The sequence below is a fragment of the Tauraco erythrolophus genome, chromosome 9, assembly GCF_009769465.1.
Source record: "Tauraco erythrolophus isolate bTauEry1 chromosome 9, bTauEry1.pri, whole genome shotgun sequence".
Classification (NCBI taxonomy): domain Eukaryota; kingdom Metazoa; phylum Chordata; class Aves; order Musophagiformes; family Musophagidae; genus Tauraco; species Tauraco erythrolophus.
Window position 1 is genome coordinate 13,897,914 of NC_141473.1, and position 18,055 is coordinate 13,915,968.

Genomic DNA, 18,055 nt, shown 5'->3' on the forward strand with positions numbered 1-18,055 from the left:
AATGAGTACAAACAGCCAAGACATCTCTTGATCACTGAAGTCTCTTGGGACTGGTGAGACTGAGTTAGCAATGTTTTTTTGCATCCTGACATTACTCACCCCCCAGCACCCCAAAAGCAGTGATCCGTTCCCCACAAGGCTTTTATTGATGCCTGAGGTTACTCATGGTGAGTTTCTCAAGTGATGTGCAAACCATGAACTTGGGGCATTGAGTCAAGGGAGTGACTCGGGAGGCTCTGGTTGGTTCAGGAGCTGCCCAGCTCTATTGTGCAAAACCAAGGCACAGAGGCAACTGCAGTTGCTACCCAGAAATGGGTGTGGTTTCTTCTTCCCTGTGAGAACCAGCCTTGTGTGGGCCTGCACTGTTCCAATCAGCTTCTTGGCTGGTTTACTGGCTGTGTAATTTATGTGTCAGCTGAGGAAGAATTGTAAGACTGATGTACACCTTATCCTGGGCTCCACAGCTCCCTTTGAAGTTGAAGATAACAAGTTATCATCACTTCGCTGTTTCTAAACCATGAACACACCTTGAGCTGCTAGAGGATGGCCATGACGAAACCAGCTGGTTCAGCTTTGGGACTCTTTATCTTTGGGCTCCCCTTGCAGAGTGGGAGGTGATTCAGATGTGCTACAGCACAGCCCACTTCCAGGTGCGGTGAATGTGCAGTGTGGAGCTCTGCCTCATCTTCTCAGCTTTTTCAGTGCCAGCATCAGCTGCTGTAAACTTTTGGAGCATCTTTCACGAGAGAAGATGATGCTGTCTTCAACTGTGATTTGTTTTCTATAGCTGCCAGACTGAAGCATCGATTGAAAGTTCAAAGTCTTTGCAGCTACTTCTTGTGGTGGGAACAGGGAAAGCAGCAAACTCTGTGTCTGGTAATACATTCCCAGGTACACCCGGCAGTGGTGTGACTCCATGTCTACAGACTTCACCTTCTACAAGCAAAATTGAGCGGGACAGATGGGGGAACGGGGAGATGGTGATTGTTACCTCCAAGAGGAGCTCAAGTTGCCTCTTCTGCTCTAACCACCAGTCCACACTGGTTCAGTTCAGTTCAGTGGCTCTGAATACGTGAGGCAATCATGGACTTCCGTAAAAGGCTCAGGACCTCTCTAAATTATGCCCTTGATGTTGACACTTGCCCATTAGGATCCTGAGTGATCTAATCAGTGTATTTCATCAGGCAACATCCTTAACTTCATCTTCACCTAAATTTCCTCTTTTAAATGCAGATTCAGTGATTCCCAAGATGTAATTTATTTTCAGTTTCCTTTTAAGGTACCTCTATGTCATACCCGACCACCACCTTCTTTTTCTTTCCAGTAAGGAATTGGCAAAATGACTCCTGAAGAGATGCTCCAGGAACACTTTGTTCTCAAGAAAGATTAAACCAATGTCTTTGTCACTGACAACATTGCAGGGACTAAAATAATGTAATTTTCTTATTTTATCAAAATGATGATGGCTACCTTTTGTTTATGCATATATAAAGAAAACCGGTAGACAAAGTTAAAGGAGGGAGAAAATTCCTCCAGTTCGGAAGACGTTATCTGAGAATGCGAGCTCTCTTCTCTTGCTTCAGTGAGGTCTGTGTGCCATCCTAGTGAGTCTGTCTCATGCTGGTGGGTCTTTCAGAGCTAGAATAGCCCAGTGCATTCAGAGCTGTCTTTTCTTGAACAGCTTCTGTCCGTGAAGAGCCAGGCTATGTCTGAAGCATACAGCTGTGGATTTTACTGGAAGCAGATGTAAAATGAGATGACCAAAGTGCAGGTTTAAAGTGCAGTTGATAATAAGAGAGGCAGTAATATGCCATGTTCAAAGAACATGAAGTTTAAAAAGCTAAAGCCGCCTTTATCCTTTTGGTCAAGGCTTAAGCCAAGCGCAGTTTGGCCAGGTGCCAGGCTGAGGTCTACACCTTTTAATGACTTATTTATCACATGCAGCTTGTTTAGACAACTAGATGTCCTTTGATTATTGCTCAGAAGGCAGAGTCATGGATGCTTCCTCCGTGCAGGAAGGAAATTATGCTTCATTAGTATCTGTCTGATTAAAGATCAGTATAATACAAGTTCTGGGATTTAGAAGATGCATTAATAAATTCTGAAGAAGTCTTGATCCCCATCAACAAACATGGGGTGTAGCCTCTGGAGTGGCATTGTAGTGCTGTATAGCAGCCCTGCACCTACACACCCTGGGAAATCTCCAGTATGGAACTTAAAAGAACAGAGAGTGAGCTTCACAGTACGTAGCAACAATCCCTTGAAAAGTCTGTGCAAAAATACACATGAAGCATCAAGTTCTTTCCCATTCAGTGGTATGAACCTGTCAAAATCTGTGTAGTATGCAAGAGGCCAAGGTGAATTCTGATTCTTAGAAAGAAGCACAGGGCACTGAATGATGCTGTCATGTTCAGTAGGAGGAAAAATCTTCTTACAAGGTATAGTTAAGCTGTGAAAATCTCTGCTGTAGGACACTGTACATACTATAATGTTGTATGGATTCAAAAACTAATTAGACAAATTAATGAAAAAAATCCATCAAGAAATGATTGCAATGCTGCTGCCTTTGGCTTAGGAAGTCTCTAGTGTACACCGGAAAAATATCTGCATATCCTTGTCCTGTTCATATAGCCTTACCAGGGCTGTTAATATGGGCCATGGTGGGAGACAGGGTTGGGAACTAGATGGAGTTCTGCTTTGACCCACCATGGCTGCTCTTCTGCTCCAGTTCCTATATTGTGAGAAGTCTGCAGGTGACATACATGGAAGAAATTTTGTTCCTTACTCAGTCTGGTGTACTTTTATTTATTAATAGTGCTGCCTTCTGAATAAAGCATAATTATCTATGGAGTTGGCAAGCCAGTTCAGACAACTGACTTGAGTGGTTTTCAGCAGTTTGTACTAGTTGGAGTTTAGACTCTTGTACTGCAGGCACCAAAATATGGTTAGCTTGCAGCCAGCTTTGCAGAGACATCAGTAGGTGCTGTGTAACTTTCTGTAAGAAAAGACCAAAACAGATCTCGGATCATGTATCAGAAAGCACTGCCATAACAGTTCATTTTCCCTGACGTAAGCCTTCACACCTTTATCTGTTTGGGATCTGAATGGTTAATCTACCTGAGCAAATAGGTAGGAGCAGTTTTGCTTTCAATAAAGTTTGATTCCTGGAGGCAGATCTTTTTTTCCAGTGAGTGTCAGATAATTGGAAGGGTAGGGTGAGGCAGGAAACCACGACACGCCTTTGTTGGGACTTGTTTAAGAACACGGGAATAGAAAAGCTGAAGAAGGGTGAGAATAAAACAGGTTGAATAAAGGAGAGGTGAACATTTTTGGATGATCACTCAGATTCCACACGCCTTTGGAAGGACATGATATAAGGTGTAGGTGGCAAATTTCGGTAGAAAGGAAACAGTTGAGGAGAAAAACAGATTTTCAGTTCAGTAACCAAAGCACTCCAGGTAAGTTACATTACTAAAGAAAAAAAGAGAAAAAAAAGTATCCTGAATTTTCTCTCTTCCAGATTTATTGCAGAACAAGGCTGTATTCTCAGGCAAAATAGAAGAGGTGTTAACATTTTTCTATGGGGAATCAATGTAAAAATGAGACTGTAAGAGCTGGATCATTTTGGTTTTGTGTTTGTCAGTTAATATATCTCTTTTAAAATGAGTATCAAGTGAAAGGAGTGTACCTGCTGGGAGGTAAGAAATGCGAAGCCAAGCTCTGGGGACGTTTTGAATGCGTTTTGTGAAACTACCATGCAAACAGATAAAGTTCTGTGAGGGTACTAGCATGGTGAAATGCAGATCAACTGTTGGCTGTTTTTAAAAGTGTGCAGATCCGAAATGTGCTGGAGGAATACTGATTGTGAATTGAAGCTTCAGATGGTGGGCGCAGGGTGTAATATTAGGGAGTTGATCTCTAGTCCTGAGAACGTGTGGCACTGCTTCTGAGTGAAACCTCGTGTTGCTACGGACAAGCTTTGCTTGTCTCAGACAGGTGGGTTTATTTATCAGCAGTGACTCACTGATTATGGACTTTGGGCCACATTTTTGTCATAGAAGATTAGGAGGCACTGTAAGGTGTTTTCAAAGCTTTGTCACAATAAGTCGGGAAAGTCTGATTTGAGAATCAGATTGAATCCTTTCTGCAGCAGGTGTGGCAATGTGAACATAGTGGCATAAGGTAAGAGACCTGTCTTGTTTTCCTGTCTTTGGACCGGTTTGTAGAGTGACTTCGGGGAAGTTATTTGTCCTTCTGTGACTAGTTTCTTCATCTGTGAAATGGTGACAGCAGCACTTTCCTGTTCTGCAGACAGTTTTTGTACGAACCCAGATTGTTTGCCTCTCTTTCTGTGCCAGAGGTGAGAAGCTTGTGCAGGTCAGAATGGCCTTGCTTTGGCCCGTTTTTCTTTGGGTAGCACAATTAAGTAGGCACGGTGAGGACACATTTTTTGAAAGGAAAGCACCTGGCAGTGCGAAGTGAAGTCTGGGCAGTGCTCCTGCTTGTGCTCTGGGAAATGAGCACATACCGGTGTCAAAGAAACCAGGACAGGTTGTTGGCAAAGCAGAATTTGGTTCCTACAGCATGTCCAGGCTTTAGTGGGGCATCCAACCTGCTGCCCTGGCATTAGCATCATTTCAGTGAGTCTACAAAATGAGCAGATTTGGAAGCATAATTTGGTTGATTCAATTCTGACTGTGTTGGTTTAAGTAGAATGACTGGAAAGGAACAGCTTTTAAAGCAGAATGAGAAGGTCAGATTCCTAGCCTGTGGAGTAAAAGAGAGATAAGGGGCCATTTTCGAACCAGTTCTATTAGTTCCAGGACAGTGGCACCTGAAAGGCTTGATTAAGAGGAAGGGGTACCCTAAGAGACATTTGATATGATGGCAGCCATGGCATTTGCCTTTAACATAGTCAGTGACATGGTTTGGAGGCATCTACTGAGTCTCAGAGCATTCATGATCAAAGGGTTCACTGACATTAAATATTATTAATCTTGGCACCTGCTAGTGCCTCTTTCTCCTAATGGAGTGTCTCACAGCAGGAGCCTTATTAATGGAGGGAGGAGAGAGCTGAAAGGATGTGCTGTGAGTGTAACAGCATTCTGACATGAAAGCTGGAAGGATATTGTGGAGGAATAAAAGAATCTGGAGCGTGCCTGCTTTCATTTTTCCATTAAAATATGTCTTTGTGGCTATTCTGCTCCCTTTTGAAAAATGCCTTTAAAAAAACTTTATTACAATTGCACACAGTGCCGAACTTCTGAAATACAAAGAGAGGTTTGAATGTCCCATCTCAGACTGGCTGAGCATCCTTGGCAGCATGCTGCACTGCAGTCAGGTGGGAGAGCAGGAGGCTCTCTGCAGTGTAGGGCTTACGTGGAAGGCACTGACCTAAGCATGCCTTGCAGAGCTGGACAACTATTACTATCCTGCTTTTCAGTGCTGTGCACAGAGGAAGCAATGTGCACAAGTGTGGCAGTGCTAGACCTTTCTGGATCCTAGTGCCAGTGAGGTCTGCAAGTTCCCTGTTTTTGTGGGTGCCACAAGTGCATTACAACCCCTGAGCTTATGTTAAAGTGGCCATGGGGTTGCCCTCTCTTTTGCTGCCTGCGCTGTTTGAGAGTGATCCCACTTCACAAGTTCTTGCTCGTTACTCGGAGATAATTGCAGGTGGCTTCTCTGATTCAACAGCGCTATTGCTTTGCCACAGACATAGCCCACAGCTATGTCTTTGTGAACCCAGATAGGAGCTGGTGAAATGAGTCACTCCTGGCAGATCATGGAAATCCTGCTCCGTCAGCCTGCTGGAACCTGTGCTGGCTTTTGCATTCAGGTGGCAAACACACGTGCAACTTAGATCAAAATGCACCATGTGCTAGTACTGGGCTGTGGCATGTGTGGCTCCAAAGATGTGGTTTAACCTCTTCTCGTTTTTTTCGGATTGGTATCAGATCAAGATCCTCCCCTTTCTCAGGGAAGGCAAAGAGCAGAAGGTGCATTCACTCCATGGTGGTGCTGGCCTCTTCCAGCACTGTTTCCCAATAGCAGAAAGGAAGTGGAGTTCTGGGGCTACAAAGCAGTAGGAAAGCGGTTTCCAAATACAAAGCTGTGTCCTCTGCCAAAAACACTGGCAAAGTCAATAGTGCTGACATCCAGACAACAGCTTCCAGCATCTGTTTTTATGGTAGGAGCTTGAAAGATGCTTCCACTGTTGATGCAATAAGAAATAGTAGCAGAGATACTGCCTCTCCTTGGAGCGAATGAGCAGGAACCCTTCCTATTGCAGGGCATTGTCATCCTGCTGGAGGAGGAACTCTCCTAACACATATAGCTCTGGTCTTGCATATGCCTTGGAATCAGCGCCCTGGTTACTCCCTTGGAAATCTCCAGCGTTAGCAAGCACTGTAAGGGTTGGGTGATATCCTGCCGCCAAGGTTGTGTAAGGACTTGGATGTGGCCTCAGGAACCCCATTTACAAGGCTGTTTAGCCAAGCTCAGTGTCTGAGGTGCAGAGAGTGAGGACTATGGGCACTGTGGGTGTTCTCCACAAAGTTCAGCTGAGTCTGTGATAGGAGGCTAACGTGGCTTGATTGGCAGTGTGCCTTCTACTCTCAGATTGTTCCTGTCCAACTTTGGGAACAGCAGGAGCTGCTCAAAGACAGAACTGAATCTGAACTTTAGATATTCCTGCAGATTCTCTGCTGTATCCTTCTTTGTGTCATTATTTATGCATGGGCAGTACAAGTGTTACATCAAGGGGGTTACTTGGTAGACACTTTGTAGAAGGGTAAGTGGAATCATGAGGATCAAACTCAAATGGCAGCTCAATTGGACGGCATGGTCTTGGGTTCTGCCTCAAGCTCGAAATCTTGGAACGAATTTTGCCCAAAGCTTCTTTTCAGACTCAGCCTGTTAAGTGTGTAGGTTTTGGTACAGCTAGGCCTTCAGTTTTAAGGAGTCTTCTTCAAATGCAGTGGAGAGTTTTGGCCTATTATCAACTTGTTCTCATTGTTTGCAGCTGCACAAGATGAATGTTCTTAAAGCAACTAGGAGTGAGCAACTGTATATTTCCTTCTGACAGAAGTATTTTCTCTTCTAGCTGATGTTTCTTTTCCACCATCACAATGTTTCTTTGTGGTATTCCTGCCTTGGCAGACAGTCATACCTCTGCTAGAGATTGTAATTTGGACTTGAAGTGGATCCAAGTCGTTAAGAAGAGTCTACACGGCATTCACAGCAGTGATTCCAATACTGGGTAGACTGACCTAAGCTGGCATTAAATTAGATCAGATTCCATAGCCACTGTCAGCACCTCCAAACTGTCTCTGCTCTGCCTGTAAAGCAAGATAAAGTACTTCCTACCTTAGATTCCTTGCTGTCGAAAATGGCTAGTTTAAAGGTAGCTCCAGTGTTTTTCTGCTTCACTAAAGTCAGTGCTGTGGCTTTAGTGTCAGTGTGCCCTGAGGATGCTCAGTATGCTGTCAAAAGTGCAACAGTATCTCCGCTTAGGTTTTTCTGGCATTACTGGGATGATGTAGGTAGTTTACTCCTGCAACTACCTGCATTTCTAATCCTCTACTGTTGAGTCCTGCCTAGAGCAGATGTGTGGGAGTGGCATTTGGATCCTGTGGTTTTGATCAAGCCTTTACAGGGGCACAGCTGGAGACCATGGTGTAGTGCCACAAAGTCTGGATATAAATCCAGGTCTAAACTTCTCCAGCACTGAGTGGACTTGCCTCATTTGCCCCTATCTTGCCTGTTGGGTTTACAGGCCCTCCAGCTGTTTCAGCTCTGCAGCATTGTGCAGCATCCAGTTTTGTAGGCAAGTGGTGAGGGTCTATAAGTAATACTCACATGGCTCTGGAAAGACACTGTAAAATCCCTGGCATAGATGTCTTCCAGGCAGTCTAGTCCCCAGCTGAAGGGAGAAAAGTGGTGGGGCTTGTGAGGAACTGTTGTCATCTCCTACTAGTCAGAGCTCTGAGTGCAGTGTCTCTGCTTTCCCTGCAGGTGGCAATGGTATGGATTCTGTAACAAAGAAAACGAGGCAAGACGGATCAGAAGTTACTGAAAGACGTAAGGAGAACATTTTTTTGGTTTTTATGTCACACACCAAAAATCCCAGAAGCAGATACTCGGGTTTGTAAGGGATTGAATGCTGACTAGAGGTCCAGAACTAAGTTCTGCACCTGCCGCTGGTCTCTCTGTTGAAGTCAGAATAAGGAATAGAATGGGCCGAGATCAGACGCTTAGAGACATGTAACATGTCTTGATTGTTTAACCACAGATGATTGCCCTGAGGTTACATTTCTAGCCAGTAGTGCAGGCATTTGGATTCTCTTTCTACCTCTGATATCAATGTCCTGCGTGGCTTATAAAATGTTCTTAAGATAGATTTTTTGGCTGTGTATAAAGGGAGAATAAGTTTTCTGCTGACATTATGGGAATTAGCTAGTAGGAATCTAATAAGGGATCTGAGATCTGACCATGGGCTTTGCTGCTACAGCAATAGCTGTGGTTCAGAAGTGCCCAGAAATAATAATGCTTCCATGTTTTACAGGGATTTTGTAAAGAAAAAGTCTTTCATGGCAGTAATGTTCTTTGTTACTGTAGTGTTGAAAGGCCTGCAAACGAACACGCAGCATTGTGTGCTAATGAAACTGCAGCCCCCAGGCAGTGTGGTCTTAAAGGACTTTTCTTTAAATGAGTCCATGTCTTTAAACGAGTCATGATCTTCCATGGAAATTAAATAGAACATTGATCTTGTTTGGCTCTATTAACATGCCGTTACTTCTGCACCCTTTTCTTCCCTCAGTTATTACAGAGACAGTGACCACAAGACTGACGTCCTTACCACCCAGTAAGTAATTACATTACTTCAGCTTGGTGTTCTGTGTCCTTCCATGCTTCTTAACTGCATTATTTCCATAAATCCCTAGGTTCAGCAGGTCTTTGTGCAGAAAGACTTGCACCCAAAGAGGAGCTATTTTCCGAAATGCCTCTGCCGAAATACTTGTTAGTGGAGAGAAGGAGCAGCACGCGGGGAGCTGTCTGAGTATTTTCAGATACGAAGCTGCACAGTCCACTAAGACTGGTAGACCAGACTCTCCAAGGGCTTAAAGCCAGATATAGGGTCTCAAGTGGTGACTGTCTCTTGGGGCCAAGGGTCAAAAGTGATGGGTCTGCAGCCTCCACCGATGGGGCTGCAGTGTATTCCCCTGTCATCTTACTCAATTGACAACAGTGAGTGAATCTTTTTGGGTAATATCAGGTGTCATGGGTTGCATACCTCTATGCAACAAGTAGGGAAGAATCCTCCATGCTCTTTATACCACCATATTCTTGATTGGCTTGCTGCAGCTGGGTTGGGCAGGAATCGCACTCTCTCTCTCATTTATGATGAGGGTTAACAGGAGTATCCTTCATTTCATGTATGGAGCGAAACTTCACTACCAACCTGCTGGGTTTGCAGTGTGAATGCTTATCTGCTCTGCCAAGACACTTCTCTGCAATTCTGGCATCTCACCAGACATGAAGCTATACTTGTAATTGAGTATGAGGACAGCTTTGGGTACCTCTTGCCTTGTCTTGCAGTGTCTTTGCTTTTCTCATCTTTTACCTTGAGAGAATGTCTCATTTTGTGCTCATCTCTTCCAGAAGGAGGGAGCAGCAGCGGGCTGAAAACATCATCCCACCCTGGAGTGGGTGGAGTGGAAAAGAGGTCTTACACACATGGCAGCAGCTATGTGACTTCAAGTAAGGAATGAAGACATTGCACAGTGAGGAAACAAAAGCAAGGGCAGCATAAATGATCTGAGGAGAGATTCAGGACAGGGAAGTAGGGTGAGCCAGCGGTAAGGAAAACAGGGTTTATGAAAGTAGAAGTGGCAAATACTCAAAGCAAAGGTATTCTTTCCCTAAAGTTGGGTTTGAGGATGGGTGAGTAAATGGCAAAATTCCCATTTTCCACAGGGAAAATTTGATTTCAGGAGAAAAGCAACAAAAAAATGCCATTCCCACTGTGTCCATGGCTTTAGCACTTTGAACAGTCTGCCCAATTTTCTGACGTGCTAAATCGGTATGTGATATCTGCTCCTTAAAAACAGAGTTCTTCTCTAACAGTATTCTTTGCCTAGCTGTTAGATTGTCATAGCAAAGGTTTCTGGAGAAGAAGCTTCCTAGCCAGGTTTCTGGCATAACCCTCTCTCTGTCCCAGTGGGACAGACTGTATAACTATCCTTGTAGAAAACATTCTCCATGCTCCAAAAGAGCTGACAAACCATAGGGAGTGAAGTGCAGTTTGGGAGCTCAGCAGGAGAATTACCCATAGCCAATAGGTATGACAGACACCTCCATACCAACTACAGGCAAGACTGCGGAATCACTTTGCCTCCGGGCAGATGTGAAGTAACTCCAGTGAAGATGTCAGTCTAGTTGTCTGGACTGGCACCAGTCTGAGAACTGAACCCAGCCCTGCAAACTCAGACAACTCTGCAGGATTGCTGTCTTCCTAGTTATTTATTTTCAGTGTGTGGAGGAAGAGAAAAAAATCTGAACTTTAGAAATAATGGGTTCTTGAAGTTTTACAGAGCATTTTCTAATCTCTGCTTTCCCGCTCTGCTTGCAGAATGCCTCCAACAGAGGCCTACTTGTCACAGTAGTTTGTTCTGCTGAATTAAGTGGAAAAGTTCAGAACAAAACAGGTCCTTGTAGAGGGGAAGGTTGGCAAGAAAACACTCTGTTGAGATCAGAAGGGTATACTCTTTTTGCAGGGATGGGTAAACAAAATCCAGTCTGATACTGCTGATCAGAGTGGATATGTTGCACTTTATGACAGGGCTCCCTTTTTGCTATACTCTGATCATACTCCAGCATTAGATTTCATACAGAGTATGAACACATTAGTTATGGCTGCTCAATTCTTTCTCCAAAACACTGATGTGAATTAGGAGGGAAATTCTTTCCTCTGTCTAACAGCCACTGATAACCTCCAGACAGCCTTGGGCCTGACGCACACCTCAATCACTTCTGCTTGGAGAAGAGGAGACTGAGGGGGGGACCTCATTAATGTTTATAAATATGTAAAGGGTGACTGCCATGAGGATGGAGCCAGGCTCTTCTCACTGGCATCCAATGATAGGACAAGGGGAAATGGATATAAGCTGGAACATAGGAGGTTCTGCTTAAACGTGAGGAAGAACTTCTTCACAGTAAGGGTAACAGAACACTGGAACAGGCTGCCCAGAGAGGTTGTCAAGTCTCCTTCTCTGGAGATGTTCAAAACCCGCCTGGACGCGTTCTTGTGTGATCTGATCTAGGTGGTCCTGCTCAGGCAGGGGGATCGGACTAGATGATCCTTTGAGGTCCCTTCCAATCCCTAACATTCTGTGATTTTGTGATGCTGTGACTGACTAAGGCATGACCAAGTGAGAGTCTGGATAGCTGCTTTGGAAGGGAAGTGGACTCATCTCTGCTTTCCCTTATCTTATGCACTGAGATGATAAGATGAACTTTGAGTTTGGCTTAACAGTCTCCCAGTTTTTGTGACCTGTGTCATGTAACATGAGTTTATAGGTGCATCTGTGTGCAAACCAAAACCCAGCACCATCCAGAGCCAGATTTATTCCTGCTTAGGGGAGATGGCTCATTCATTCCCCTAGGCCAAAACCTGTCATATGTATAATTGACAAGATATGTTTTGAAACCACAAAGATAACTGATACTTCCCTCTGCACTGAATGCTCAGAATAGTCAGAATTAGACCCAAATGTTCATCTCCAGTTATGAGGTACCAATGCAAATTTGCTGAGGGCATTTTGTTTTACCTATAGGTGGAAGTGGTAGATTGAATTCATCATCATCATCCTCTGGCTACAGACAAACCCAGTCTCCCAGCTCTACTCTCACCAAATCACCTGGCTCAACATTTGAAAGAAAAACCTATGTCAACCGCCATGCAACATATGAAGGTATTGCATAACATGCCATAGAAAGGAGGGAATGTGTTGTGCACTCTGAGGTCACATTAATGCAGGATTGACCAAAATAGCACAAGAATCCCATTGTGGTTTTGCTAGGAAATAAGCCATCAGGGACACATTTTAATGATTAAGTCCTATTTATAGTAATGCTCATTCCTAAAAGGAGTTGTGGAATATTTTTGTTGAAAGACATTAGCAGCTTTTTTATATAATCCTGAATTGCTCTTTTTTTTTAAATGGAAATATTTGTTACCCACTGGGATTAGACAGCTACCAGAAAGATATGTTTTGAAAGCTTTTAATGAGCTTGTGCAAAGTATTAATGAACACTTTTCTGTTCTTTACAGGGAGCTCCAGTGCCAACTCTTCTCCTGAGTTTCCCAGAAAAGAAATTGGTTTGTTCTTTTTAGAGCTGTTCCTCTGAACATTATGGCGAGGTCATGTGAGCTGGTGACTATGGTGGCATTGTGCACATTACTGTGTCTTGCTCTGCCTATGCTGCCTCTGTATGGGGCAGCAAGTGCAGATCCATGACTTTGGAGAAGTTATCTGGGATTTACATTAACAGCTGATAGCAGGGTCTCTAGCTGATACATGTTCAAACAGAGGGTGCATAATGTATATCTGCTACCCTCAACAGCTTTTGTGACACTCCCCATGTGCCATAGGACATGGACAGGAGAACATAGACATGGGATGCTTCATAGCATTTCCTCTTCCATCCCCCGTAGCTAGGAGAACAGCTCCAAGCAAGAAAGCCCAGAATCTTAGGATTTTGAGCCATTGCTGGATATACTTTTCCAATAGCTCTTTTCTAGGCTTTGACATATTTATGTGGAAAAATGAACAGGCTATCAGGTGATACATTTACACTGAACATTGTCAGCAGGTATAAGCTTCCCCTCTCCAAATTCTGAGCTGCCAATTTTACTCAGTGCAGATAGTGAAACTATGATCAGGCCATCTTTCTGGCTTAGAGAGGAGGCAGGGTTTCACAGTGTCCAGCCATGGTTGGTGGGGTAAACAGACCTATTAGCTTCCTTTTGGCCTGTGGAAATGGGAGATCTCCATCTATGAACAACATTTATGTATACAAAAAGCAGCAGATGGTCCAGAAATGCTAAAGGTGCTACCTGTTCTTTAAGATACCTTATGGTCCAAAGAGAGCCTGGCAAATCTAAGAGTTCAATTCCTCCAGCTGTGCCCCAAATAAAGAAGGTTTCTGTCTGCATCTGAGCACTCTGAGCAAGATCTGTGTGTTAATTTTCAGAGATGTCACAGGCAGTAAAGCCTAATATTGCTTTTCTCATTGCTGTTCACAGCATCTGCCTCCACACGAGGGAGAAGCCAAAGTCGAGGTGAGTAGTACTGTTCTTGTAGAAGCCTCCTTTGTTTTCTTCAGTACAATTCAGGGTGTGTTAAATGGACCTATTCCTTAGCTGGAATCAACCAGTTTAAGTGTACAGCAGTCAGATGAGGTACGTGGATTTACACCACTGCAGACCTACCTGTAAGCAACTGCTTAAACAAGCTTGGTGTAATAATTGACTCCAGTGAAAGTCTTGGTGGTTTTAACTGTGTCAGAAGGGAGGATCTACTTGGGGATCTGGACATCTAGGGTCATAGGACAGAGTCTTCCATCTTGTCTCTTCACTACCGTAAACTCGGTCCATCCATGCTCTGTGATCTGCCTCTGACATATTTACAGTAATTGTATTCATGTTCCTCCTACTGTAATCTTATTTTACAAACCATAAGGCCATACCCTCAAATGATGTCATGCTGGTAGTAAGGAGATGGTGAGGAAATTATGGACTTACTGCGGTCTCTTTAGCCAGCTTGCTGTAAAGCTCTGCATTGTTTAAATCATTCAGCTCTTCTAATAATTTATTAGCAGTGTTGGGGAAGCAGGATTATATTGCCCTGTAAGAATGTAATATCTGTTCCCAGTTGCTTGAAGAGGAAACTATAATGTCACTTTATCCAAGTTAATTTTAGCAGTGGATGTAAATCAAAGTGCGCTCTTGCGCACTCCTCCTGGAGAGTGTCACAGTTACCAATTATTCTGTGTCAGATCTTCACAGTCTCCTCTGGCACATTACATACCTGAGCTCCCAGCAGAACTAGGACATACATAATAAAACAGACACCAGAGAGTCAGCTCCAGCTTTTCATATTACTTCAGAAAATAATTCCAATCCATCAGCTTCTGCACATGAATGCAAAAAGCTAGTGTTTCTTTTACAGTGCATGCACTGTCAGATTGCATCTTGAGGACCACGTATCACATGTCCTGGCTGGCCAGTTTGCTTGTGGGTAGCGAGCTTAAAGGCTTGCCCCAACCAAATCACGTTAACTCCACGGTCTCTTGTGCTAGACAGTAGAAGTCAGTAATGAAATCGAGTACCTGGTGAGAATCTTGGCTTAAAACTAGCCTGGTCACATTCAGTGAGCCAAAAGAGAAATCAGCAGGTTGTAAGAGACTATATTGTACAGGACATGGTAGAGATGACAGTGTGAAGTAGTGGGGAATTTGTGTATTTAGTAAGCTTCTTTTGGATCTCTAGGTTTTTGTCCAGAAGGATAGTAATAATAATAATTGTCATGAGCGGGAATATCAATGTGATTGAGGACTGCATAGTTAGGCCTTCTGTATGTCTGGCAGTAACAATGCTATTGATTTCAACAGAGGCCTTCAATGAGTGAAATAGAGCTCTCTGGAATTAACAGCAGCAAAATGCGAGCCCAAACCAAAAAGTCACCAAAACCAATTTACAACCAATTCACATGGGCCATGAGTGCTGCTCAGATCAAGCAGCAAGATGGCAAGATGGAATATAGACAGCAAGAAGGAAGGAATTCACTTCAACCCAAAGATTCATTCCCAGCTGAGGGCACAAATGCATCTCACTCCATATTCATGATCTGCTTTTTCTCTTCCCAGAGAGTGAAATACGAGTCCGACTGCAGAGTGCATCTCCCTCTGGCAGATGTAAGTGCCACGGCTTTTATTCCAGGGGGATCAGGTATAGGATAGAGGGTGTTGCTGCTGTGGGTATGTCTGCAGTGTCCCTGGGACCCAGTTCTTATGGTGACAGATAGCAGCATGTCATTCTTTTTTTCCTGTTAAGAACGTTCATTTGTCTCCCCTTTCTGAACAAGGAAGCGTGCTGTGGGTTAGACGGTGATCTTGCAAGGATGTAGTTGTGCTTAGTTCCAGAAATGAGGCCCTGAGGCTTGTTATTAAGTAAGTGGCACTCCTCAAAAGGCACCTCCAGAAATTAACAACTTCATAGATAGTCACAGGTAAATTCCATGGAATGGTTTAGCCAGGGCAAGATTACAGATCAATGAAACAATGGCTTTTGGATGAATCTTGATACTTGCTTTTCCTGCCAGGGACAGAGTTGGATGATGTGAAACGTTTGCTGAAAGGAAGTCGATCGGCCAGCTGCAGCCCTACTCGATCACCGTCAAGTACGCTCCCGATACCGAAAAAGGCTGTGGTGGAGACAAAGATGGTTACTGAGAGCTCTCAGTCAGGTACTTGGCAGAGCACAGTTAGCAATGCTGGAGCCATTCCAAACGTTATTTACCATAAAAATACCCAGTTGCTAAGAACATCCAAGTAAGAATACGTGGTCTCTGTCCCAGACAGTGGTGACCATACAGAAAAAGGGTCAGAATGCTGGAGGCCTGTCCAGATGTTGCCCTAACAAGAACCATCTCGGGTAGCTTTCTAGTGACTTGTTTAATTTCCAGTTCCTGCTGCCACTAGCTTTGATTCAGAGATGCTTCTGACAGAGACAAGAGCTCTAAGCAAACATATCGTAGAGCAATTTGATCTCTTATCTCCAAGAAAGATGGAGATAGTACTGAACATAACACTTAGGTCCGTGTTTGATGTATTGTCCACAGCACATTGTTCAGAGATCACTAGAACCTGATAATAATACAAGTGGTACTTAAAATACCATAACCAGCTTTTATTATTTATAAGCCTCACCACAGTGCTTGAGGCAGTGGTATTCACATTCACTCCATTGTCCTCTACCAGTATCTAGGAACAAGCAATACCCTTTTTCCTGCACATGGCTCAAATCCTGTCTAAAACTAGGAATTTTAATCTAATACACTAGTGAACCAATCAGAGCCACATGTGGGAAGCAAAAGTCATGTGTCCCATGGCCCAGGATGATTTATTAAGAGAATGACAGACCAAAGTGGTTTATTCTGGTATCATAGCATCTACAAGCAATGAAATATCTTCAAGGTGTTTTGTCAATGATCATGCTATCAGGTCAATCTTTATTCCATTGCTTAAAATTCAGGTGGGCTGTAGTCAGCTGGCGTTTCAGATCCGTTGTACTATGTTAACCTGGAGTCACTGTGTTGACTCCACAAGGGTAGTTGAAATTTAAGGCAGATAAAGTCGTTTGCCATGTAAACCTGCAATGCATGCTAAGCCACGTCTGTTTGGGTTTTTACAGTATCGGGGACATATGATACAACCATACTGAATACTGCCCTCCCTTCATACATGTGGTCCTCCACTCTGCCTGCTGGGTCTTCCCTTGGTGGATACCATAACAGCTCTTCCTTGATCAATGCTATGTCTCACTCTGCAGGATCAGGTATGCTTCTGGACCACTCAGGCTTGAAGGATATAACTCCATACTGAAACTGGGTCAACAGCAGTGCTTTTTTTTTGCATAGTAAGAAAACTAAAATGAAGGAAGAATCAAGATAGCAGGGGATATGCTTGAATTTTCTCTGGTTTTCTGTAACTTGGTGCTCTCTGCTTCTACACTGACTGTATTTGAAAACTCTTTTTTGTGAGATTCTGTTGTCCTGACTACCTGATCTGTCACTAAACTTTGATGATAGCTTTATCAACGAGGTTAGGCTCACATTCCCTATCAAAACTAGTTTTAGACTTTAGTTAACATTGGATTATCTTGGCCCATTGTAAGAACAACTGGGCCTAGCCCTTCAGTCCTCACACACTAAAGACATAATCAGTAAGTGTTGAGTGTGCTTATACCTTGTAAGGCCTGCTTCTGCATGCCAGGGATGCTGCATTTCCCAGCTGCAGAGAAAAACCACAGGAAGCTTCATGATAGCATACTATTAGAAGCTTTGCTTTCTCACACTGTCTCACGATTGCAACTTGTCTTATGTAGGATTTTCTCCCCTTTGTCAGTTCAGTAAAAGAGTGGTTTGGTGTCACAATTTTTGAGATTTCTCCTCTGTGCAATTATTGTACATTTTTGCTAACTGCATTTCACTAACTGTGACTCTTAATTTCTGTGACTGTACCACTGACCTTCGGGTGGTGGATTTCCAATTCCAGAAAAGTAATAACATTTCACTTCCTCTTTTTGCAGTTTTTGGTGTTCCAAATAACCTGGCTCCCAGCAGTCATACTCTGAACACAGGCCTGAGCACTTCCTCTACAGGTCAGATATTTCTCTTCTTCCCTTCACGCTGTCACAGCACCACAGTCCTAGCAGATTTGTAAAATGAAATAATACCTGTATCACTATGTTTCTCTTCTGTTCCTCATCACAGTGTCAGCAACTTGTTTGCACACCCAAGTTCTTCCTTGTTTATGGTGGATTTATTTTGAATTGGCCATGTATAGCTGGTGTTAGCTCCTGACTATTTTTGCCTGGAGGCAGGGAAAACTAGAAATTTTCCAAGGAGAATAATTTGTCTTTTGAAAGAAACCTGTTAGGCCTCCCTGTTTCTTCTCTAGACCAACTCAGAGTAATGTCTTACTCTACCAGTTCTCCCTGTAATTTTCCTTTGTTTCACCCAGCTCATGGCTTCTGGTAGACTCTCTTCAATGTCACTAAACCACTTCATTTCACAGGTACACACACTATGTCTGCACAACACAGTGGCATCGTGCAGGGTCTCTGACTGGGCCTGCAGAGAGAACAGGGTGTATGAGAGCAGTCTGTACACTGCACTAACGTTGCCATGCTGATTCTGGCACCAAAGGTGCCACCTTCCACACTGTTTGCTTCTCTCTTCTCTCTTTGACACATACTGTGAGCAGTTATCTC

General features: G+C 43.6%; 1 protein-coding gene across 1 annotated transcript in view; it reads left to right on the plus strand.

The window, feature by feature from the left end:
• COL17A1 (collagen type XVII alpha 1 chain) overlaps window positions 1–18,055 on the plus strand; it is a 57,519-nt gene that overhangs the window by 12,297 nt on the left and 27,167 nt on the right. The window contains exons 2-11 of the mRNA XM_086616436.1: window positions 8,014–8,079; window positions 8,819–8,863; window positions 9,661–9,759; window positions 11,835–11,972; window positions 12,332–12,379; window positions 13,307–13,342; window positions 14,929–14,976; window positions 15,384–15,527; window positions 16,475–16,618; window positions 17,372–17,443. Coding sequence (XP_086472562.1) covers window positions 8,014–8,079; window positions 8,819–8,863; window positions 9,661–9,759; window positions 11,835–11,972; window positions 12,332–12,379; window positions 13,307–13,342; window positions 14,929–14,976; window positions 15,384–15,527; window positions 16,475–16,618; window positions 17,372–17,443 — 840 coding nt within the window. The remainder of the gene's footprint in view (window positions 1–8,013; window positions 8,080–8,818; window positions 8,864–9,660; window positions 9,760–11,834; window positions 11,973–12,331; window positions 12,380–13,306; window positions 13,343–14,928; window positions 14,977–15,383; window positions 15,528–16,474; window positions 16,619–17,371; window positions 17,444–18,055) is intronic.